General features: G+C 37.6%; 1 protein-coding gene across 1 annotated transcript in view; it reads left to right on the forward strand.

Moving 5' to 3' along the window:
- The first annotated feature begins 330 nt into the window (after window positions 1-330).
- LOC139964555 (histone-lysine N-methyltransferase EZH2-like) overlaps window positions 331-26042 on the forward strand; it is a 33396-nt gene continuing 7684 nt past the window's right edge. Inside the window, exons 1-12 of the mRNA XM_071966231.1 lie at window positions 331-487; window positions 1648-1816; window positions 2203-2331; window positions 3049-3168; window positions 9276-9396; window positions 11206-11298; window positions 14083-14176; window positions 14860-15023; window positions 15922-16016; window positions 22256-22622; window positions 24297-24487; window positions 25034-25125. Of these exons, the coding sequence (XP_071822332.1) occupies window positions 1664-1816; window positions 2203-2331; window positions 3049-3168; window positions 9276-9396; window positions 11206-11298; window positions 14083-14176; window positions 14860-15023; window positions 15922-16016; window positions 22256-22622; window positions 24297-24487; window positions 25034-25125 (1619 nt within the window). The 5' untranslated portion in view covers window positions 331-487; window positions 1648-1663. The remainder of the gene's footprint in view (window positions 488-1647; window positions 1817-2202; window positions 2332-3048; window positions 3169-9275; window positions 9397-11205; window positions 11299-14082; window positions 14177-14859; window positions 15024-15921; window positions 16017-22255; window positions 22623-24296; window positions 24488-25033; window positions 25126-26042) is intronic.

The following is a 26042-nucleotide window of genomic DNA, read 5'->3' on the forward strand; positions in this document are numbered from 1 at the left end:
GTTAACATTAACTTAAATGTATAGTACAACCTGTGCAGTTGATAAACTTCACGATTGTTTCAAAACTTATTTGTTTCAAAACTTGTTTCCGAAGATATTGCACCCTATCGCCAAAGTTCAATAAACGTAATCAAATAAATGTTGTACTATTTGGTAGTTCACACACCAGTTTCTATTAGTTTGTCAATGGCCAATTTCGCTTTCACTACTGGAGACGGGCATGCTCATGGAAATACATTGTTCATAAACAAAGGGGATTTCTATTACCTACGTATGGCCACATTTAATTCGCGCCACTTTTTCGTGCAACCCGTTCCTTACGTGCAATTTATATTTGAACAACAATGTGCACGCATCCTGTTGTGTTAGATCAGTGTTGTGAAGACTCTCTACGAGCAGTGCAGTCGAAAGACAATAAAACACATATGAAAATAATGAAGTGTGAGAGCAAGGCCTAAAGAAAAACATTGGTCAAACAACCGACAAGGTAAGGCAGAATAATTACACTAGGCTTCATCTATATAAAGATATGTTTATCTGTTTTCTAATGTCTAATGCCTACTCGTGCTAAGTACTTTTCGAAACGAACCTAACGAGTAACGTTACGCTTAAAAAATAAGCATGAGTTAGGCTAGCCTAGGCCTATAGGTCTAGTGTAATGAAGCCTCCGACTTGTCAAACTCCCAGTTCCCAAAATAACACTTACTGTATTACAAGTATACACTTACTGTATTAAAAGTAAAAAAAAACACTGACAAACACTTAAGAGAGCATTCAACAGCATGCTAGACAGATGTAAACTAACCCTAGCCTACTTTGTTAGGGAAAGCCAACGACAGGCTACAATACATACAGTATCCTGAGGGTATAGTGAACCAAACTTTGACATCACTGTTGTTGTGACTCAAATTGAACATTTTTCAACTTTTCTTCATAAAGGGTTGTCTTTTTGCCGGTAAAACAAGGCCTTGGCCTATGTAGGTGCCTAGACTACTCAGTCTAGGCTAGGCCTAGTAACTAATGGTATATACCATTAACCTTAGCCTTGGTCAGTATTTGTGAAATTTCCTCAGTATAGCCAGCATTTGTAAGTGAAAAAATTATTGTTTTGATAAGTCAAAAATATTCGATTTATAGTTAGACCATGAATTCACATGTAGGCTACTGTAATTTCTTTCTGAAATAATTCTAGCAACCTAATATTATATAATGGTATATTCCATGATTAACCCAGGCTTGACTAATTGTGAGCAGAGAAGTTAAACATTTACATATTACACCGTCGTTCATTCAAAATTAATGTTGGTTGACTTATACCAATTCATTTTCTGGAGAAATTGGTCACCAGAGCTTGGATTTGAATTTGTTTACATGGTCAGGGTTGAACATTTTTGGTTCATATTGTTTGCAAGGCAAAAAGCATATAACGTACTTCAAAACAAAAAGTCAAACACTCTCGTGATGTAGATTTCTCCTTTTTTCCTGTTTTATTATGTTTTTTTCATCTTGTGTACATGGTGAATTCTCACAAAGACTGAATATTCCCATGTTCAAACCATTTGTAAAGATTTCCAACCTTATATATTTTAGACATTCAGTGATAATGTCTATCTGATTGGGATTTGGAAATTTTGAACTATCCTTCAGGCAGAATAGTATCAGCATGGCATCTACCAGAAGTGGAGGTCCAAGCTCGAGACACTCCACTCCAGAGAAGCTGGAAAAGAATAAGCCGTTCGACTTGAAAAAGAAAGTCCGTTCGGAGTACATGCACCTGAAGCAAGCTAGAAGATACAAGCGAGCGGAGGAAATAAGGGTAAGAAATTTATGACAAGTTTTGCCTAAAATTTTTATGAAAAACTTATCTGTTGCAGAGCTTTTAAGTGTCGATGCGATGAATTGTACACTTTTCTCGTGGCCAAATGGTAAACATTTCTACTAATATCAGTGTGGACTTTCGAGTCTTTCTGCCAACAGAGGCAGAAAGTGTTAAATGTTGATCGTGAAAAGTCTGAGACATATGGCATGTATACACTGCACCCACAAACCACATATTGTCAGCATTCAAAGGAGGTAAATATAGTGGCGCAAAAACTGCTAAATGTATTCTGCTCGACGTACAGAGATAGCACTCCCTGGTGGGCTTGTTTTACACATCGAGTGTAATGTGAACCAATGTTTATTTGATTTCCCTTCTCATAGAATGTTTGGAGCAGCAATCGACGGAAGCTGGAAGCATCGGTCAGTGGGATGGAGCAATCCTTGAAGGAGCAGCCATTCCAGTCCATCAGAACCACGTCGACATTTGACCAGTTGCCGGCAATGAGGAAGGTACAATATTTATGGTAACATGAAATAAAAATGGGTCCTTCCTGAAAGAAGTAAAAAGAAAAACATTTTGGACCTGCTAATGTCTCCCAACTTCTCTCCCTTTTTTGTTGTTGTTATTGTTGTTTGTGTGTACAAACTTTGGCCGTGATAAAGTTAATATGGATTACATGACAAAATAATGCTAAATTGTTGGTGTGTGTAAATTCTGCTATCGTCTGTGCATTGTTGGAAATAATGGTCAAGGCTCTTGCAGGCCAGCTACTTTCAGGTATACCAGATACCTTGGTTTCAGAGGGTATTAAATAAAAAATGAAATCGGACGTAATGTTTGTTACTTTTCCTTGGGTAGCATCTTTTCATCTTCTAACCATACAGGTCATGAATTAATCACAGCTAGTTTGAAGAGAGCCTTCAATTTAAATAAGTGATCTCCGTGGTTACGACCGTTGGAATATTCCTGAATTTGTGAATTACTTCTTTCATCCAGTGTCCCACAGGTTTACTCATATTGAGGATTGATATTTTGGTGACCCTTAGAATGCCATATTTTGATCATTCCTGGTGCGATTTTTGGTGGAATAATTAGTCATTTTAATTAAAAGTATATTCAGGTTCCTCCTCCCCCACCCCCTCACCCCCACCCCCTTGAATGGCTATTTTCACTGCAATATGCAGATCTAAAAAAAAAAAATGACCGTATTTTTCCATAATTCTCAGTGCTCGATTCAAGTTGGAAATCCAACAGCGTTGGTCCAGACGGCTCCACTCTACACCTTGAATGCAGTAGAAGGTGTACGTACTGTGTACACATGGGCTCCCCTACAACAGAACTTTATGGTGAGTGCCAGAAATTGGGACTCGGCATTTTGCGACCGCTTTGACCAATTAACCTATCGATCGCTTTTCAAAATCATTGATCCACTTTACAAAACCCTCCTACTGTAGATCTATCTGCGCCAAGTGTCAATTAATGAGTATATATATGCACTTGTGCCCTTACTGTCTGACATAACTTTACGGTAAGTATAACCATGTTTGGATCAACATGAAACAACTCGTGTCCATTCTTTAAAACAATTTTACCACAACGTGCCAAATTCTTTTAAAAATGAGAAATCTTGCAGTCTACCAACCTAACACACTCTCCTAGATAATTGCACCAGTTATGAAGTTAATAGGTGTACTTGCTCCCTAACTATACAACAGAAAAGTCTCTGAGTCCAATGCTTGATGTCTTTGTTAAAGTAAATTACACAATGATGTGTTTATGTCAGGGAGGCCAGAATTCCGGCAAATAGCCGGAATTCCGGCTTTTTTCCAGATTTTGACATTTGGTTCCGCCTCCACACGATCTTTCCGTCCCAGTTGAAACAGGCATCAGCTTTTCCGCGAATTTCTAACTATTATCCTAACACACTGTAGCATACGCAAATTGGAGCCTATACCGAAAATTTTTCTCTGGATTTTCATAAAGTTCCCTACATTAGCTAAGATAGTCTTTGGAACATCCAAGTCCCCACAACTTGCAGGCCCTAAGGGCAATCCCTGCTGGCATCCCTGTTATGTGTACAGGTTGTTACGGACACTTATGAACGACATTGTCCTAATCACTCTAACAGGTATTAGAAACCACGAAAATAGCTGCAACTCTCGTCAAAATCCATCAAAGATCGATCCATTTTACAAGTCTTTTCTCATTCTCGTTTTTTTATGTATGAATAAACATTAGCTAATTATGCACATTGATGATGTACAGGGAGTGACTGCCTAATTTTCTGTTACGTTATCCCTTTGTTTCCACAACCGTTGTTTCAAGGACACTGAGCCACAGGTTTGTGGCCTTAGGCGATTCGTTGAAATATGTTATTGTCTTCTCTGAAAGGAGGCACATAACATTATTCAAATGATATACGTGGGCTTGTATACTTAGGGGTTAACTTTTTATAGACTCACATAAGAAATTTTGATCATGAGTGCAACACTTCACGTCATAGTTTGCACATATTTAGTGAGTTTTCCCAGATTTATAAACACTTTAAATGTGTATATCTTGGAAACGAAGAGAGCTATTCGAAAAGTTTCAACAGATTTTGAATGAGAATATCACACATAAACGAATGTACTGAGTATGGGGTAAATTGAAAAAGTGTCTTTATTACTTTGACTCTAAGAGTTGGACACAGGATTATTTCCATATAACATCACAGATGATAAGTGACATTTTTGTGGATTGAAGGATTTTATCCAGGAAAGATAAGTTTATCGTCAAGGACAGTGTACCTATATTTACCACCAAGATTATGACAGGGAGACCTTTGTCAATGAATCGTATGGAAGGTTCTGGTTTCCAAAATCAAGTACCACTTTGCCCCCCCCCCTCCAGAGTCCCCCTTTGCTGCATTTTTTTGAGTTGAGATGTGTTGGTCTTGCTCACTCTGACCAAGTTTGTTTACTATTCACACAAAAACTAGATACCATTTATTCTGTGGCAGTCATTTATTCACTCAAATTGAACACATTTCATCCAATACAGAATCTTTTGTGCAGCATGAAAATTAATTGTTGCATTAACAACAAAAAAAGTTTCATTTATCAAGCTACTGCACGCTTGATTGTACATCATTCCTGTTCAAAACATTGTTCGTTTCTTTACAGGTTACCCCTCTAATAATTATTCTTTACAGAGTTAGGAACCCTGACTTTGAGATGACATATTTAAGTATTTATGTGGAAAATTTTTGGGGGCCTTGCCTATACCCTTCATATTGTCTGCCACCAGATAACCACCCATTTAGACAACTGTTTCTAAAGGGAGGAAATAATTTAAGGTAGAGCTTCAAAGATAGCTACTAGAAATTTTCTTTTGATATTTTAGTTTAACAATGAAGCATCCCTTTAAATGAAACCATGGTTTCAGTAGGGTGACAGTACGAACATTGAAGAGCCATCGTTGTGGATTTTTTTCCCTTTTCTTCTTCAATTTTGCAAATTTGCAACCAGAATATCCATTTGAGCAACCAAGTCTCTGAGTTTGGGACTAATTAATCTGTAGAGTTGTCTTTTGGTTTGGTTTTTGTTTTTGTTTGTTTTAATCCCAGCAATATGGACTGTTTTTAGTTTCCTATCAAAGTGTCGAACTTGTCTGCCACCTCAGAGCACCCCTGTAAGGGACAGCTGTGTCACTTGAAACACACCATACCTTTACCTGCTGTCACCTGTATAGACTAGTCTTTGCTTTTGTAACTAATCAAGCAAGTTTTTTTTTTCCTTTTCAAAGTGTTCCATCTGTTTGATGTCAGGTTGCAGTGTGACATTTTTGAATTATCTTTTTTTAGGTTTTTGTATCTTTTACATATATATATGTGAATCCCCACAGGCACTATGTTATTACTTGGCAGCATCTAGCATAATACCGGTTCGCATCATCGTTAATAACACGAAACTTGCTAGATCGTGACATCCCACGTTCCGACTTTGCATAAATTATCACGTCGGTATGTATGTTGTCTTCACACCTCGAAAAGTAATGCTTGCCGCGAGTCGTAGTCTTGAAGGGAGCTCGCTGCGTCTGTGCCCTCAAGTATCTGTCCGTCATCCAAAGGAGGGAACACAGATCAAGCCGTGGGTTTTGTTGAGTGGATGTCATAACAGTTTGAAGGAGACATATAAAGCAATCGTTTCACCTTCCATATTAAATGTTTCGTAGAAGTGGTTATTGAAGAACATCTCTCTAAAACACAGAGCTCTCTACTAAATAACAAAAAACTTTGGTTTGGGGGAGACATCGTCACTTAAAGTACATGAATTTTGCATTTTTTTTCCACCATTAAATTGATTACTTGTTTTAGTTTCATTGGTAGAACTTGTGACTGCAAGCATCCTTCCTGGAGTATGAGATTTTTTTTAAATCCCCTTCCCTGGCTTAGACTTTCCTCCTCTCTTATTGCTTACTGCACTGACAAAAAACCATTGTCTTAGGGCCAGAGCAAATATTCTTTTTTTTTTACATATTGGTGTTACCATTAGAAAATATCTGTTTTTGGTTCGCCATTTTCAAGCTGTCATTGTGACCCTTGCCAACAAGTTCCGTCATGTCAAAGAAGAATAGTTATTAGCTGATTTATAGCTTCCAATTATCTTTAAAAAAAAATTGATTTGTGATATTTTTTTTCATAAATGAAAGTGAAAGCTTTACTGATAGTACTGCTGTTTCTTTCTTTCTTTCATTTTTCTTCCTTTATATTGGCTACAAGTCCTTTTTGTGAGATTTTCTATCCATTTGAGTTTGATGAATTTTCTGTTATGCGAGATTAATATCAGTAAAACCAACTTACAAGGTTGACTGATGTATGGCCCATTAAGAAGCGGCAGCCATAAAAAATATGATCTCTGCTCGGTAATCCAAGGCTTATTAGAAGATGCTCTTTGGTCAGTCCAGTCGCAGAGCCCTGCCTGAAGTTGTTTTAAAATGCCGAGAGTGACGTTACTTTCTCCTCTTGAGAACTCGTCGCTATTTCATTTCTGATGTATTTGTGACATCGGTAATGTCAGTTAAAGTGGACTGCGACAGATCTCTTCAAATCTCTCTCAGAGAGTACTTTAAATTTGCCTTTCAAAAGTGACTCTTAAATCTATCCAAAAATAATGTCTCGATTTATGGGCGACGTCGGGACGTGTTATGACAGACGTTACGAAAGGAGAGAGGGGAAAGGCAAACGCACAGTGATTGCTACTGTACATTACTGTGTGTGTAGAAAGCTGTTACAGGCAGTATACCATGAAGCAAAAAGAAGTGTAAAAAATTCCAAGCATTGATAGTATTAAAATTCAGTGAAGACTCTTTGCTCTTATGCAAATCAATTTCCCAGTTGGGGAAAAAAAAGGCACATGCTTTTGTTTTTGCCAGTAGACATTTTTAGTCATGTACATAAACATAAAAATTTGAGATGAATTTAAGAAGAAAAAGACTGATGTATAGAAAGTGGAAACTTCATTTTAGTGGCTAAAAATTGAAAATTTGTAATTTCAGTTCAGTTCAGTCAATACATTTCGCATATACATAGACATACAAAAACAGTGCAGTAATGGTATATACAGGATACTAGAAAAAACATAAGATGTTTATCAAAGCTAGTAACCCTAAAGAGAAAGAAAGAAAATAACAGAACAAAGATGTCCAGATGTGTCATACAATGTGTAGAAGAAAGAAAGAAAGGGGGAATGTTACATTTGGAACTTTGTGTTGGCCATTTTAGCATATATCTAGCATGTTATTGTGTCACTTTATTTAGCTCACTTCAAGTGCTGGAGATTATCATCTGTGGGTGGATTGCCTTGATTGAAATCCCATCAATTTGTACAGCGTCTGGTATTTAAATTATGCGTAGGTTCATGTCAAAGTTTTTAACATGTAATTGATATTAATAAGAAATATTTTGCAGACTAGAAACAATTTCATATTTTCTTAATAATGTGTATATTCACAAAAGGATAGAAAGATGTAAAATGTACAGTATTTGTAAGTTCCTTTGTAGCTGATATCGATAGGCATTGGTACATATTTTGTTGTAGCTAATTCAAATACAGAACGGCAGTAAAACTTGCCTGTGGGTGGGGGGGGCTTGTTTGAGGGTGGGGGATCACCACCGTAGGATTACCACAATTATTTATGTTTGTGCATTCTGAAAGGTCTTTCAATGAACCGATGACATTTTGGTTGTTACCATGGAAACTGCACATTTATTTAACAGCTGTGTAATGCTGTATATTAAACCAACCAATCGACTTTTATTTCTGTGAATTCCTTTCCAAAAGGAGACAAAACCCCGTTGGGAGCCTCTAAATTGGAAAGAGAGTATCTGCCGTTAAGATTTACTAGGTGTCCAAGCAAAGTAAAGCAGTATCATACTAATCAGACGTCGTTTTCTCGAATATTTTCGTAGACACGTAAATGCGATCTGGCAATTCTCAGAATTTTTTTAAAATGCCATGAAATGTACTCAGAGTGTATCGCTTAATAATTACGTATACAGAGCTGGGGTAAAAACAAAAGCAATATTCCCAGACAGATTTGATGTGTGCCTCGTTTGCTCGTTAAGGTTGCAAGTAGTTGCGTCCTTTGATGATCGAAGCGCGTCCCACAGAGTATTGTTTTAAGTGGCGGTTCGCTATTAATTTCAAAGTGCGACAAATCTTCCAATCTCGTTAGTTCTCGATGATTGCACATAATTACATAAAACTGATATTTTCGATGAATTTCTGAGAAATTTGGCCAAATACCAACCAAAAGTTATTTTGGTGTCTGTGTGTATTAGATTTTTTTAATTTAGTTTTTTTTTTTTTTTTTTTTTTGCAAACATTTTTTCCCCCCATTTGGTTCATAGAAAGGTTACAAAAAGGTCTTCTCATATATATTTTCCTGTGAATTGGTTTGAATTATGGATGGAGTAATGAATAATGTTTTCAAGTTATCTGCTAACTATTTGGTAAATTCTGTTGCAAACTTAGCAACCAAACACTACAGTAAATGCAGTTTTTGTAGAAAAAATTAAATATATTTTTCTGAAGGAAACTAGAATCTCTAGATTGAATATCTTGTTTTTTGGGGTTTTTTTTGCATATGTTTTTATTTTTTCCCCTTTGGTTCATGGAAAGGTTACAAACAGGTCTTCTTACTGTACATATATTTTCCTGTGAATTGGTTTTGACTTTGATTAATCGATTAATAATTTTTTTTTTCAAGTCGTCTGCTAACTATTTGGCAAACTTACCAACCAAACACTACAGTAAATGAATCATGTCCAAGTTAAGATTATCTCTTTAATTTTTTGTTGTTGATATTTTTGAAATGATCCATTTCAAGTGAAGATGATGTAACCTACAATGGTTTGGATTGTCTTCAAGTTTTTTAACAAGTTTTTCTTTCTTTACGTCATCGATTTTAGGTCGAGGACGAAACCGTCTTACATAATATCCCGTACATGGGAGATGAAGTCCTGGAGCAAGACGGCCAATTTATCGAGGAACTCATCAAAAACTATGATGGGAAGGTACATGGTGAAAAAGGTGCGTCTTCAAAGAAAATACGCCAAAAGAAATGTCTTTTTTTTTTTGCCCATTATTTGTTTCGACTTTTGATTTAATACATTTGATCCATGGATAGCCTTGTCATTCATTCATAATGGTGTCATAGTCACTTTGGCTCGACTTTCCTCAGATGATGGATTATGTCATCTTACGTCATTGGTAGAGGGTTTGATCAATTCGGAAACAGAAGGTAAACGAATTATGACAGTAACTTAGCGTCGAGGAGACTGGTTCTTAAAGAAATATTCAGCCCTTGTCTGTTGAGGCATGCGATTGGAATCACACACATAAAAAATGACTGCGAGAAGTGGAATTTTCACACAAACAAACAAAGCAACCAAAATTAAAACAGGAAATGAAGAATTAAAAAAAAAAATTCTGTTTTAATGTATCATCTCACCCCATGCTTTAAATTGGTCTTACATGTGTTATTTACATACCCTTGAAATGGCCTGTAATTAAAAGCAATTATTTGCATAAAATGTCAAAACATGGTATTAACTACACCACTGCTCTGAAGTGGCCCAAGTTTACGGACGAATGATCACACGGTCAGCCTCAGTGGTCTGGTGATACCTGCGCGCCAGCATACCATATCATTGTACTCTACTCGATAAAAACATTACACACCAAATACATCAAAAACCAAATCTAAACAGCACACCTAACTATCTTCACCAGTGTGACTTCTTTGCACACCTGTACAGCACCCATTAGATTTCTTTTGAGGAGTGCGATCTTTAAGCAAAGCCTGGTATTCTTTAAATGACAAAGGCCTGAGAAATACTAATTATAATCATGTGGTCATCAGGGTGTGTCTCAGGGTGTTTACCAGAGGGTGGTACAGGTGGGCATGTAGCATTGAAATGATTATATACCAACTCTCATCCATTTTAACTATTCAATACAAACAGGTGTGCATGTGATGGTGTGTGGTTGATCCCGGTCCTGAGAGGTAGCTTCCCCCCTCCCCCCACCCAACCCCAGGCCTTGTCGAAGACAGAAAATAATGAAAATGTCGACGATATGAACATAACGACACAAGAAAGTTTGTTCAGTGAATGATATTGGTTACATGTACTGTAGCATAACAGGGTTTCCCCTGGTATTCATTTTGTGAGGTGACTGCCTCGTTGGGTTTTATGGACCGCCTCGCAAAAATTATTACCAACATTGTCGCCTCACTGTTTTTGTAGCAAGAATAAGAAAATGCAATTATTACAATCCAACTATTTTTAACCCATGCCATCGTCTGACAGTGAAAAATTGTCTGTGAACAATAAATTATAGCAACAAATCAAAGTTCTTCTGCCTATTTTAACATAGCATTTTTATGTTAAGTTCTAGATGAGGTGCAAACGCAACAAGATGCCAAGTAAAAGTTAAATATGCAATTAAATATGTTATTCTTTATTTTGAAATAAAAGGTCAAGGATATTTCAATTTTCTTTCCAACCTGCTAAAAAAAGCCTATTTTCTTTTCTTCTCTTTTCATTTCTTTTTTGCATTTCTTTTCTTTTTGCATTGCATTTCTTTCTTTACATTAATTATGCTTCCATCAGTTCACTCAAAGACAAACCGTACAGACAGCTTGAATTATGCGGTGCGGTTTTACGAGCTAACTGATTGTCGGATTGCATCGTTGATTATAATAAGTCAATCCCATGGGGAGTGGGCATTTAAACCATTCCAGCTTGAAATCTTCATCGTCGTTAAACGACGACAGTTCGCACGATTGCTTTCTGTCCATTCTAATTATTTTATGCATCGTCCTTCTCTCATTCGCAGACAGCGCATTCATCGATGACGACATCTTCGTGGCGTTAGTGAAAGGTGTCGACGCCGCCGACAGGGAACATCAAAGAAGCCTCGGCAACATCGGTGAGAAACTCAGATATTCTTCTTCGCCTCCTCACTTGACCTGTCTCCTCACAACCTCTGCACTCTTGTTGTACCGTGCCCAGAGTGAAACGATGACCCTCTTCAGAACTGTACGCCCGCAGCGATAGGCAGTGGTGTTTTCCGACACTGGGTGTGGGTTTCTCTTCTGTGGTATTTGTTATCTATTTGAATTTCCCCCAGCCCCACAGCCATCTAGACATCTAGGCATTCACTGTTTTGTTCTAGGTGTTTGTCAGATGTACAGACCGGTGTGATAAGTAACCTTTGCAATTTGGGAATTATTTTGTGGGGGCAGGGGGGGTGGGTGGGTAGTGAGCGAGGTGGGATTTACAGTAGTTCCCGGTTTGGCCTATTCGGGTCACCGGTAGCGGTTGCGAGAATTGTAGCCAGTTATACCCTTAACTATACATGTGTTTCTCTTTGGGAATTTTGCCGATATATTAGTGTCACCTCCTTTGCTTAGTTGTTAGTATTAGAAACATTGGTGGAAATTTTCGTGAGAACTTCTTTAAAAGGTATTAAACTTCATATGAGGTGTGGAAGAGTCGCCTCCCAGCCAGGGAAAATACAAAACAGCACTGCATGAGTTGTGACAGTAGCCACACGACAGATGTTTAATGTTAGCCAGAGAGATAGTCTTTCATTTATATGTAGGAGATGCAAACCCAAGTGTTGCCTGTGACTTGTTTTGGTGGAGAAATGTTGATTGCTGGCTCTCCAAAAAAAAGCTTGAAGCATTATTTGGTGACATGTTGTTTTTTTTTTTAGAAAAAGCACTTTGGGGTCTAGAGTAGCATATTTATTAAAAAGGCATGACCCTAACCTGATATTAAAATTGTAAGATCAATTTCTTGAGAGAAATATTTTCAAAGGAGTATACAGCAGGTTGGAAAAGTCCACAAAGTGTGAGACTTTCCTTTCCAATAAAGTAAAAGTTGAGCTATTTTTGCAATACATGCAGTCATGAGAAGGGCTAAAAATAGAAGGATTCAAGCGTTCATCCACAAAAACACTACGGGAAAAAAAAAGGAAGAAAGAAAGAGAATTTGAAAAATTACTTTCTCTTTCGAAACTGACGAAGGTAAAAGGCTTTCCTTTTTAAGGATCATGGTTTTTAATGATTAATTGGTTTTGCCTGTTTCTAATTAAGGGATAGAAGATTTTTGTTCAAATTTGACTTTGAAAAAACTAAAAAGAATAAAAAAGAGAAAAGAAAAACAAAAGTAGTAAAAGAGAAAAACAGAGGAGATGGGGAGAAAAGAGAGAGAACGAGAGGAGAGAGAGACGTCTGGAGTCTGTCATCGCTCTGTAGATGAGAGACGATAAATTTGCTGACGACGCCCTCCTCATTCACCGCATGAAACAAACGATTGATTCAGATTTGTGGACAGAAATCGGACGACAGCCTGTCTCGTTCTGTTCTGTGTCACCGTTTCCAGCTACTGCTTTCGTCAGAGGGCTTTGGATGTTTTTCACATCAATTACAGTATAGGTGGAAAAAGAAAAAAAGGTGTTATTGTTAAATTGGAAAAAAGAAAAAAAGAAAAAAAACAAGGTAGAAGATTTTACAAGTGAGTTGAGGAGTTCAGAATGCATAGCACCATAGCATCATTATAATGGAAACTTTTTTATTTATGGAGAAATTTTAACGGGCGGTTTGGAGTATCAGGAAGTGTTTGATGGGCTGGACTTTTAAGCTTGGGTTAGGTTGTAAAGTCAACATACAGTGGTACCTTAATGGGGGGATGTATGGTTCATACGTGTAACCTCATGAGGTCTTCATGTGCTACGTAAAATGTAGGTACCTCACGATGTATTTCTCTAGCGCATGCATGTGCAGGATGAATCTCGCGATAAACCTCATCATCAGGTCTTGATGTACTATTTTTGTGTTTATTAAGTACCGCATGAGGTCTTCACGTGCTATGTATAATGTAAGTACCTCACGATGTATTTCTCTGGATAAATCTCACAATAAACCTCATGAAGTCTTGATGTACTATATTGTGTGTTTTAAGTACCTCATGAGGTCTTGGCTGTGCATTACCATGCAAGTACCTCGTGGTATCTCTCAGTGTTATATGTTTGACGATTAACTTCATGAGGTCTTGACTGCATATTACATTGAAGTACCTCATGGTGAGTTCACTTATGTATATCTGATGTGAGATCACATGAGATGTTTGTTCAACATATCCTGCAATGCTTGAGATGTGACCTCATAAAGTCTTGGCATTGCAGTGTACTGTATTTTTAAAGTATGAACTTGTGAAGGAGGACATTCTGGTATTGGATGTATGCTGAAGTTAGAGGGGTTGTTTTTCAAATTAAAAGAACAAATGTTCCTATAAGCACAATTGTAGGGGAGGAGACTGCAAAAAAGCCGAGCTTTTACAACCAATCCTTTAAGTGAAACTTTGATTGACTGCATATGTTATATATCTGGAGTGCGTAACTCGTATCATCAGAAGTAGACAATTTTTAGTCCAACTTTGAAACCTGAATGCTACCAATGTAGGTTTCTTACAAAACAGCCGGTTTGTTTGTACATGTAGTGACTAAAGTTATGCTTCTCAATCAGTTAATACAAAGTTTTGTCATTTATAATATCTGATATAAAACCAGTTTGTTTGTAGTCTCTTGAACTATCGTGATAAAATTTGAAAGTTTTTTTTTTGTGGGGGGGGTTACTGCTTTGTAAGTGTGTCTCTTCATGAATGCTGCGGACATCATTAATTTGTTTCAAATATTACTTTTCTTTAGATGTCAAAGGTACCTCCACTCCTAGTCCTAGAGTCTTTCAAGCCATCTCAAGTATATTTCCAGACAGGGGGAGCATCGAAGAGTTGCAAAAACGGTAGGATTTTTGATCGAATGAAAACCCGATGTCATTTGAATTTTGCAGAAACAGTTCCCTGTGCAAAATAGCAAAATTAAACTGTATGTATGGTTTTTGACATTTGGTGCCAGACCCGGAAGAGAGCTAGGTCAGAGGTCGATACAGCCCTGGGTCCCGGGCCCAATTAGTGAGCCAAAATATATGGGATGGAGAATAATGTAAATCCGACTTTTAAATGAAGACTTAGAAAAGGGGGACCTGGCTCACGATGCCACAGTGTGATGCGAATATAAGCAGATGCCAGATAAAAAAAACTTTACTCACAGGGAATAAATTATTGTTCACAGTTTGTGTAACACATTTGAGGTTTATATAAGTTTCCTGCTCATAAAAAAGTAAATATATCTTCAAAAAATATGATCCTTCCTGCAAAATAAATTACTCCACATATTTACATTTTTGGTAGACTGTTTTATATCCACCTCAGTGTTATTTCTCCCTGTTGAATATAACTCGACCTCCACCATGAGTACAACCTGTCCCTCCCTCATCTTTCGATAAGGCCATGTCCATTCCTTCCCATCACGTGTTACCTGTCGAGACGTATGTCGGTGACGCCGGTGAGCTTTGAGCCTCGGAACAGGGATAGTATAAACCTGCATAAATAAAAGTGATTATTTGATTCATTTATTTCTCACTAGGTTCTGGACTCTCACCAAAAAGAAGGAAGCCGGCGTGCTACCCCCGGAATCCACTCCCAACATCGACGGACCAAACACCAAATCCGTGCCCAGAGAACAGACTATGCATTCCTTCCATACCCTCTTTTGCAGAAGATGTTACAAATACGACTGTTTCCTTCATCGTAAGTTAAATTCATTTATATAGATCTGCTCGAAAAATGATGCTCTAAACAAACTTACCGTGACGCCCTCGAGTCTGTTGCCATGTTGTCCAAACGACTGTAACAGAAGCGGGGCCAGACCGCAAACCGGCAAACCGGGCAAGTCGGCAAATTTAACCAAACGGCTCTGTCAATCATAGTATCACCGTCTCCTGGCAGGAAAACTGTCGCGATATAACATCATTATTTTTAAAGACCAAGTTCCAACAATGAGAAGAGAGATCTTTTGTATGTAGGACTATAAAGTTGCATTTTTGACTGGGAATTTGGCACTGTCTGGTTGTAGCTTTATTACTTGGCCACTAAACACCGACATCACACATGGATCGAGGAAAATAATAATGGATCAGGATTCAAAGGTTTGGGCGTTTGGGCATTGTGGTCAAGTGGTTAAGGCACTGGACTTGTGATCTAAGGATTATAGGTTCGAGCCCTGGCCAGATCATTGTGTTGTGTCCTTGGGGCAAGGCACTTTATCTTCATTGCCTCTCTTCACCCAGGTGTATGAATGGGGACTTGCGAGGTGACTTGTAAATATAGTTGCGTGCGCCGGTTTGTGGCTGCACCCTATGGGAAGTCTTCCAGGGCACACGTGGCTGTGGTGCACTGTGGTGCCCCAGGAGAGATTGTTTGAATTGTGCACACTTTGGTGTGTAGGTGTGACAAGTTACCAATGACCAGGGTTAAGTACAGCGGGGCAAGACTTAATTGTAAGTTGCGCTATAAAAGAACTGTTAATTATTATTACTTATTATTATTATTAAAGGTTTTCAACTTGAAACAACAAACACTACATGTAATGTTAAAAGAGGTATGGTATGTTTCTTAATTATGTTTTCCATTTGTTTTTACCCTTCAGCGTATCGTCCTACCCCTAGTCAGACCAAGCCAAAGAATAAAGAATTTAAACAAGGAACAAACCCGTGTGGACCAAATTGTCATCTACTCAGGATGGTAAGTCGTTATATTTTCACGGTGCAGTCGAAAAAGTCACGTCTATTCTGGCAGTTAAAAATTTGGAATCGATCTTGGCCTGTTATGGTTTCCTATCCCAGCATGCACTTGTTTGCAGACTGTTGCTATGGGGACATGTGTCAAAAGCTACTGGGGCTCAAATATTTCCTCCTTCACAGGTTTGGTAAAATTATCTGATGCTTGATTTGATTTCAAATTGATTTCAATGTAACATCGATTCAACGTAAAAAAAAAACAATTAAAGTGTTGAAGCAAATTTTGCTGATGAAAATGCGTAGCGTTCTTCCTGAACCTAGCTTTGGAAGGAGGTTTAAGTGGGCGGTGCCCAGGGAGCGAGGGCGCATGCTAAAACGTTCCAGTGTGTAGTTAGGTAGATAGGAAAGTGCAGATGTGGTGTGGGGAGACAGGTAAGTATCATCGATCGTAAATCCCCAAACCAGTTAGTTTTGTGGAAAGTGGCTAAAAAGACTAACACATGCTCGCATAGAAATGTAAATACAGTGTATATCCAACAGTAGAAAAGGTGCCAAAATTGTAATAAGAACATAAACAGTAGAATAAAAACATAGATGAGATCTCTTAATCACATGCCGCTTCATAAGAAGATAAAAAACGTATCAACACAATTAAACAAGCTAGTTGTATTTTAGTAGAAAATCAGCCAACGGTTGACTCATCCTATCAAAGTCGTTAAACTTAATGCAGTACTTGCCGACAATACCCATCCCCTATATGCAGATCTTGCGGGGGTAGTAATTCCTCGAAGTGGGCGGATGAGAATCCCGTATGCTGCCACTAACAGACACAAGTCATCTTTTATTCCACAATGCATTACGCTTTATAACAACCTTTTCATCCGTTAGGCTCTTTCTATTCTTGTATATATATCTGTTTTGGCTTGGGCTGTGCATTTTCATGTTTGACAATTTAAACTATTTTACTTGTTAACTTTTATATCTGAAATTTCCTTTATTCTACTTGTAAATTTATCCTTTAACATGTTGTATTCTTACTCTTTTAAATATGTACTATTATGCAAGCATGCAATTTCCCTCTGGGATATAATGAAGTTATACTTACTTATATAACTTACTTTCTTCAGTAGTAGCCAAATGGATGTAACATATATAGATCTTCCATATCATCCAATTGTGTGTGAATGGTACTGACACATACAGTGTTACTTTTTTCCGGTGTCGGTTATCTTTGCTGTCGACTTCATATGTAGTAGAATAAAAAAAAAATAAAAAAAATAATATTTATAATCCTTATCTATTTAATATTGATTGAAAAATTACAAATATACTGAAAAAAAAGGTATGAAGTGGCAAAGAAATTATTTGAGCCGTTTAACTGTCCCGAGCTCTCCAGCTTCTGGGCAGGTGGTGGGGGTTCCTCTGTAATCATTTCGTTTACGGTCTGCCAATCAGATTGCCGCGTACCTCTGAGGTCACACCCTGGGGTTCCTCTTTTGCCACGACCCATAAAACAGGGTTGAAGGAATTTTTGAAAAAGAAATAAAAAAATCTATTTGAATGCATGAACATTTTGTAAAAGAGAAGGTTTAGAGACTGACTGGAGACTTTTGAAAGTTCTTTGTACGTTAGAAGCAACAGTTTTTTTTTTCACATATCATACGATCGATTACTCGATAATATCAATCACGGAGTAGCTACTTTTTCGATTGATGTATCGGATAAATATTTGCTTCCCTAATGGAGACAGAAGAGACAGTGGGGCAATTTTATTTTTAGCTTGTTTGAAACTTGGAATGATATTTACCCCCCCCAAAAAAAGAAGCTTACTTGCAAATCTTGTCTTGTAAAACATCAATCAAACTTTGAGGCTATAACTCACATCTTTTTCTTTGCCGTCCTCTTACCGTGAGCAAATTCCGATCAGCCACCCATCTCTTCATCATCCGGGTGCCATTTTAAAACCTTAATTATAGTCAGCAAAATTGACACCTGTTAAAAAGTTACATGTGGCTGTTATCATGGTAATTCTCAATCTCATCCTAGTTCCAAGTGTACATCATTTATCGTTTGCAAAAGCAAAGTAGCATTAGAGATGTGATGATAAATACTACCTACATCCCTCAAGTTACTGGGGATTCAAATCTTTTTTCTTGTCTCACATAATGAATTGGATATTTGCTTTTCTTTTATGCAGTTTTTTTTTGTTTGGGGGGGGGGCTGCTATTACTTTGCCTGTCACAACGACTTTTTAAAGAAAAATTCGTAATGTATATTTTATTACCCTAAAGATTTATCCACTGGCAAATGAACCTGTAGGTATAACAAGTCAAATTTAATAGACCTTTAGGACGTGATTAAAATTTCATTTGTATCGGTAGCTTCTTTCTATCTTCTGCAAATGAGCTCAAACAATCCCCAAGTGACTGGCTGGAATTGGCCAATTTTTACAATAAGTGATCCTTTAAGAAGAAAAAAAAATATATATATATATGTATATATATATATCAGGTTTTCCATCTATTGGCGATAATCACCCTAAAATCCCGGTGGGCTCCAAGAGCAGAATTTTGTATCAGAATAGAAAAAAAATTGCCAATTTAAAAAAAAAAAAAAATGCCAGATGAATGCCCCAAGTAGGTTGATGGAGATTTTGCAAAAATTTGTAAAAGAAAAAGAAAGAAAGTTAAATGGGCTGCTTTCTTGGATGACGAGAATCATCAGAGTTGTGTTATTTTTTTTTCGTTTTTGTTTGTTGGATTGAGGAAATTTGGTCGAAAAACGTGAGAGTTTGAGCAGTCATGCGGTCAGTGGTGGAGCCAGAGTGGTTACCATGGTAACATTAGGTGTCGGACCCTATGAATCTTGAATGGGTCAATTATGGCCACAATCTGCAGACGATGGTTCATTGGTCAAAGTGGATAAATTACGAGACTTTATGATATGAAGATTGTATGAGGGGAGGGAAAATGGGGTGGGGGCTGGGCATGGGGGGGGTGGGTAATGGTAACGGTAAACATTTCTGATACTTTTTTCTTAAAGTAATTTCAATCACTATTTCTCTCCACATTGACCTATGGTGGAATAATATTATTATTTTTTTTTTGAGTACAGATGTAACGAGTAACTCTGGAAGTCTTTGCATAAGCGACCGTAAATTGGGGGAAAGGATTATTTGTGTGGTTGTTTTACAGAGTAAGCTTTTATAACATTTCTGGGTTCTAGAACAGTAGTGTAGGATTCAGTTTAAAAGCAATCAGAGTTGTGAACCATAATCACATCGATTGTGAGGCAAGAATGTTGGTATTTTGCAGTTAATACTGTATGGTGCGTAGTGCAATCGAATGGACGTTAGTATGGAGGCACCAAATAGATTGTGAGGTAAAAACCGTTGCTACTGTAATTGGCAGTTACAAAACATAATGCAAATGGGACAGGTATAAGTAATGTACAGCCAGTATAAATAACATATATCTTCACAGGCTACCAGAGTAATAATGCAACGTAGTAAATATCAACTATCACAGAACATTGAATGTTTGAATTATTGCATCAGATATTATGAATGAAATTCAACTCTTTGAGGTGTGAAAGCAAACGAATTAAAGATAATTTTGATTCCACCCAAATGTTATTCAGAAGGCCAAGTCGTTGTAGCCCCTGATGTACAGTAATTATGCAAACTTTAAGCTTCAAATTATGTATTTTAACACCTCATGTTGCGCTTAATATTATTCAATACATTTTTAAAAGGTATGTTATTCAGTGTCTGACCATTTTAATAATTTTACCTGAAAAACCATAGGGTTGTACATGTAACTTAATTTTGCAAGTAATTATGTATGTACATGTTATCAGTTTTAATACATTTACTTTAAAACAATAGTATGGTTGTGTAACTTATGTATGGATGTATGTATGTAGGTATGTGTGGGTGCATCTTCGTGTGTGTGTATGTGTGTATGTATTCATACATGTTTATTGAAGCACCACACATGTATGAGATTGTCGGATACTGTGTCCTGTTGCCTCTTATATATATATAAATAGGCTAGGAGTTCATTCCGGAGACTTGAAGTTAAAATAACATCTGCAGATGTCTGGTACTACAAATTGCAAGAATCCTCCCGAGATGGTAACCGAAAATGCTTTCATAGTTTATGGATGGGATTCTGTGGCTCTCAGAAACAACCTTTCAGTCTCTTGTTTTGCTCATTTTGAACATCGAGAAGGTCCTGTTTAATGGCATGATTCAATTTTTTTTGTCTTCTTCTTTTACAAGACAAAAAACTTTTTCAGAAGCCTCAAGAGTAAGAGGGGAAAAAAGTGAATATTCTGTCTTTTGTCATTTTATGATTATTAATCTTCATAGTGGCACCAGATAACTTTTTTTTTAGTTTTTTTCGCTGCGATTGAGTCTGATATGTATTTGTGCCAAGACTGTTGTCTCAATTATATACTTCACATTCCACCCTCATAGACAGGATTATTGTCTTGGCAATGTTCAGAGATTAAAAAGTTGGCAATATTCTCAGGTTTCATGTTTGAAAATATCCTGAAGAAAAAAATGGAAAAAAAAAGAACTAAAACTAAAATTGTAATGGCAGCAGAAGATGCTGGGAACGTTGTACATTTTGTCAAGGCAAAGGGATGTAAGTTTCATTTGATTAAAGGAGCTATTCCTTGGAAAGGGGGGGTGAAGTGGGGGGTGAATGGATGCTAAATTTTGGAGGTTGAAGCCTTGAAGGAGCAAGGAACTATCGGTCTTTTTCTTGTCCTTTTAAGCAATGTATAAAAGTTGTGTTTGGTGTTTGATTTTTGAGGTGTAGTTTTCCATTGATTGTATGTGAACACTGGTTGTGCCAGTGGGTCTCTCTTTTTAGTAAAAGACAGGGTTTCTAAATTCCCACAGTCATGGAAAGCCTGGAAAAGTCATAAAAGTCCATTTTTAGGCCAGGAAAATACATGGAAAAGGATACAAATTTCAAATGTCATCATGGAAAATAGAAAGATTTTCTTCAAAAATGTTACTAAAGAAGTTTTTTTCCTTCCTGAAAACCTGCTCAAGTGTCAGTTTTATAAAAAAATATCTTCATGAAATATTATAAACTTCTCATGGAAAAGTGATTAAATACATTTCTTTTAGGAATAATGGAAACCCTGTTGTAAGAGCAGACGTTATGCAAGAACCCTCGTTGCTGATGAAATTTTATACACCTTTATTCTGTAATATACCTAAGAGTGAATATACAGTAACACTCAAGGTTTTCACTGTGCTAAGTAAGATTAAGAATAAAATATGTACATGACAAAGTCAAGTTCGATATTGCCGTCCACTGCAACAGCAGCATTAATTTTTTATGAATCCTCAATTTAATACAAGTCACGAAACGGATCACGTTTTGTTTTGACAAAATCCATCGTGAGGATCGACGTCAGAGAAAGCCATGTCATGATTTAGTTGGTCGGTGAATGCTGCAGGGTAGTTCTTATTATCTCTTTTGAGAGGCTTCATGAAATGTTGTTTGCCATTATGTCGTAAATCAGTGGTTAGTGTTGATATAAATGTTGTGAGATGCTTAGTGTGTGTTTGACCCGGTTTCAGACAATTAACCTCGGGGGAGGCTGTCGCGGGTTCCTTGATGGTGTTTTAATATCGCAACAAAGTTCTGTCAGTAGAGTTCCAAAAGTGATGCACTCTTTTCTAGTACCCCAATGCCTCCATGTAGACTAGTCAAATGAAGTATTAGGTGACCCTTTGTGATAAATGAAACAATCTTCTTTGCTTGTTTCAAGCCACGTATAGAAATGATATTGTAAAAACGGTGGTATTCAATCCTTATTGAATATTCTGAATTATGTCAAATCCTGCCAAAGGTCCCATTTAGCCCAGGTGGGTTGCAGTACGAGGGACCCCACTATAACCAGGAACAGGCAATGACTAGAACATTTGTTCTTTTTCCCCAATTTTCCGTCCAGCAGTCCTCGATGGTCAGACAACTTAGGCAAAGATAGGATTTTTCCTTGCCAGAATAAAAATGAGTCGATCTCATTTTTTTTTAATACATTTACCCTTTTTTTTATTCTTTAATGGATCATGATTTGTTCATGTCATCGTAAGCATTTCTTATCTCTCTGAGATATAACAACCCCCAAAAGATGGCCTCTTTCTCTGACTTCATCTGCAATCTACCTCTTTTTCCATCTCACTCCCTCTCTCTTTCTCTGTTTACATTTCGGTAGGCTCAACCTAACGTGGAGAACGAGATGAGCACGGACGACGGAACGAGCACCTCGTGGAACGATGAGAACGGAGAGAGGAAACCAGGCGAGGAGGAGGAGACGACTAGCGAGAGCACCGAAGCGATGACCGCCGATGAAAACGACACCGAAGAAGACGAAGAAGAAGAAGAGGAGGATGAGGAGAAGCCTCCAGTGAGGAAGAGGAAGTCTCCGGTCATGTTGAAGGAGGAGGAGGAGAAGAACCCGGAAGAGCAACCCGAGAGACAGCAGAAGGGGACGGACGAGGAAGAAGATGGGCCAAAGATGGAGATTGATGTTGACGTACCCAGCGATGCGAGTACAGAAATACACGAGATGTCAGATTGTAGTAAGTACAACGAATAATCATCTAAGGTTACCGTGACCGAAGCTTTGTTTGTTTTATGGTATGTTTTCTTTCTTCGATTGCAGATAGGGTTTACCTCTGTTTAAGACAGTCCGAGGATAAATTACAAGATTTTGAAACAATCTGGAGTCATTTCGCCGTCATGTTTGGTTTCTGTGGAAATAAGAATAAACCATTTTGGGGGGGTGGGGGTTTCTATAAATTTTGTAAAATATTTGTCAGGACTGGGAGAAGACTTTGCAGTTCTTGCCAAAGACATTAAATGAATAAGAAGAAGAAGAAGAATATAAAGTATTGCACTGGAATATGATTGAATAGACTTTTACAGAATCTAACCATCACCGAATATTCTTGACTATAACGGTGATTGAGTTCGTCGTATCACTCTTTTAATCTCCAGCAAAGTCTAAAACTAAAATTGATTTTACTCAACGCTATCTTCTTGTGTCCCATTCAAGAACTTTATCCAATGAAACTATTTATCATTCCCAAAATATTTGGAACAGGAACCAGAAATATTGCCTCTACCCATCTGTGTCTTTTATTTTTGACCAGGTTCTCTTCTCTCTCTTTTTTTGGAGGGTAGGGTAGGGGGGGGGGAGAGGAGGTCGATGAGGAGGGTGAGGGGGTGAGGGTGAAGGGGTGAGGTGTGAAATGGTTTCCCTTAGAATACTTTGCCATTTATCTCTTTCCAATTTGTTGTAGACCACAGGGAGGCTGCTAGAAAATAAATCAGCTATTTTAAAATCTGTTTCTGTTGTTGTCATGGAAACCCAAGAGAGGGACCACCCATATATTACCTTTATAGAAAACCCAGTGATGTTTCTTTATTCTGACTGATTAGTCAAAGGCATCCAAAACAAGACATACTGTTCACGTTTTACATATAGCTCATAGCTGAGCTAGTGTCCAATCCTAAAAAACAAATCAAAAGTTCGTCAAAATATGTAGAACAGACGGGAAACCGAAGAGCACATAGCATCGGTCACATGTGAGCTATGCATTAATGAATATTCAACGATATAGTTTTCATGAACGATATTCATTGTGTCTCGGTAGATGAAGATGTATCAGGAAGTCGTAAGCTTGTTCAGTCTTTTTAATGATTTTCAAGCGACGTCTATAAAAAGTCAAATTTATCCGCCCTTCGCCTTTTAGTGATAGCCAGATTGGTTTCTAAGATTTGAGCAATCCATCATAGTGTCTGTCTGCTTTGTAATTGATGTCGTAATACGTCGAGATCACATCTCCGTACTGTCACCGACACGACGGTAAACGGTATCCTATTAATGCCGAGGGATTCTCCTACGACCGCCGTGTATGTCAACATTATCCTGTTATTTACTGGGAGACGCTCGGAATCGACGTTAATGACCAAAGTTGGCTGGAAAATGATAAAAGGGGAAAACTGATTCACCGTGTGAAATGATGGATCGGGCACGGTTCATGGATAAACTTTTGCCTCTTGTGATGTCAGGAACGGATTTACTTTCACTTTCTACGAGCGCAAATGCCAACCTTCCGTCGTATATCTTTTCCGTCTTTTGTAAGCCTTTCGGAATGTCGGGCAGTTACCATGGAGACTGATATCCGTAAAATTTTCACTGTAACCTTAACAGCATTTATCACCTCACTGTACTTTGCCTTCGTCACCAGCTTCCGTCCAGACGCCATCTGTGGGACCGTCCATTGCCAAGTGGACCTGTCCGAGCCCAACCCTCTCCGCAGGGCCCTCGAGTGCCAAGTGGGTCGGAGGAGAAGAGTCCTTGTTTCGTGTTTTGCAAGAAGTCTATTTCAACAATTTTTGTTCCATCGCTGGCCTCATCAAGACAAAGACATGCCAAGAGGTTTGACTCTTTCTGTAACACAGATTCAATAGGTCATGGGAACTAGGTAGAAGACATGAATATTAACGAGGAGCAAACGTCCTAGAAATCATGAAAATTACAGCAAAAGACAAAAGATAAAGTCATCAGCCAGCATTTATAGATGCTTTCCAAACTCCACTATTTCAAAAGTCGTTTTTTTTTTTCACTGAAGATAATCTGAACTTTCAGATAGATGTCTGTCTTTTATTCCATTTTTATATGTATTTCAACAACTGGCTGTTGTAGAGTTCCGTAAAAGTGGAAAAGATTTAAAATAAAAAATGACAACAGAATCAAGAACTAAGCATAAAGTTGCTTATTCAAGTGTACTGTATATAAAGCCAGTGAAAATTAGATATATATTACATTTCATGAACAAATATGTATTTCAAAATATATATATAGACAAAAACAAATTTAGTCTCTATAGTGAAATTTAAAAAAAATGGATTATATAAAAGAAAAAGCTTTTTCTTTTTAAAATGATTATGTCATTGGTTGCGTTCATTTGTTCCTAATGCATAGGTGGCAGATTTTGCTGTATTAGAGGGCGCTGCGGTCGCCATCCAGGCAGACAAGGCCCCTACTCCTCCCAGAAAGAAGAAACGAAAGCAAAGGTCCTTTTTTCATGCCTATATTTAATATTTTATGCCATATTCCATGCTATATCTATAGCTATGTCATGTTATATGTATAGCTATTTCATGCTATATTTATGGTATTTCTTGCTTTTCAATGACTTTTCAATGAATTTATGCCATATTCTATTCTATGCTATATCTGTAGCTATGTCATGCTACATCTATAGCTATTTCTTGCTATATTTCATGCTATATTTATAGTATTTCTTGCTTTTCAATGCTATATAACACTTAAATCACATTACAGTGTAACTCATGATCTTGACTAGTCAAAGATTCATTCCATAGAGCGTTGAAATTTGGGGTTGGAATAATTCTGAAATTTTTCCAGTTCACTTTTTGCCCCCATTGAGGTGAATAATCATCGTGCAAACAGTGTTTGCCAGACGTGATACTGTGGATCGGCCGAAATGCTATACTTACTTTTGTTTCAAGAAAAATATGTAGAAGAGACGACCCACTTACACTACTATTTAGTTGTCCTATTGACGCCACTATTTACAGCAGATCATACAAAGATCCACAGTAAGAGAGATCGGGTTCCAAATTTGTAAACAAAATGAAGAGATGGTTAGCAATAATTCAGGGCACGACCCACCCAAAAATGAAACAGAACAGGGAACGAACGGGTAGAGGATAAGGATGTCTGGTACTCTTCCCTCAGTTTTGACCAAAATACATACAGGTTCTTATTAAAATTGAGACTAAACAAAGGTCACACCCCCCTAAAATACATACAGGTTCTTATTAAAATTGAGACTAAACAAAGGTCACACCCCCCCTAAAATACATACAGGTTCTTATTAAAATTGAGACTAAACAAAGGCCACCCTCCCTTCCCTTTAATTAGATACAGATGATGGTAGGTGCCATGATAGCAAATTTTATACATA

Source organism: Apostichopus japonicus, chromosome 23 (genome assembly GCF_037975245.1).
Source record: "Apostichopus japonicus isolate 1M-3 chromosome 23, ASM3797524v1, whole genome shotgun sequence".
Classification (NCBI taxonomy): domain Eukaryota; kingdom Metazoa; phylum Echinodermata; class Holothuroidea; order Aspidochirotida; family Stichopodidae; genus Apostichopus; species Apostichopus japonicus.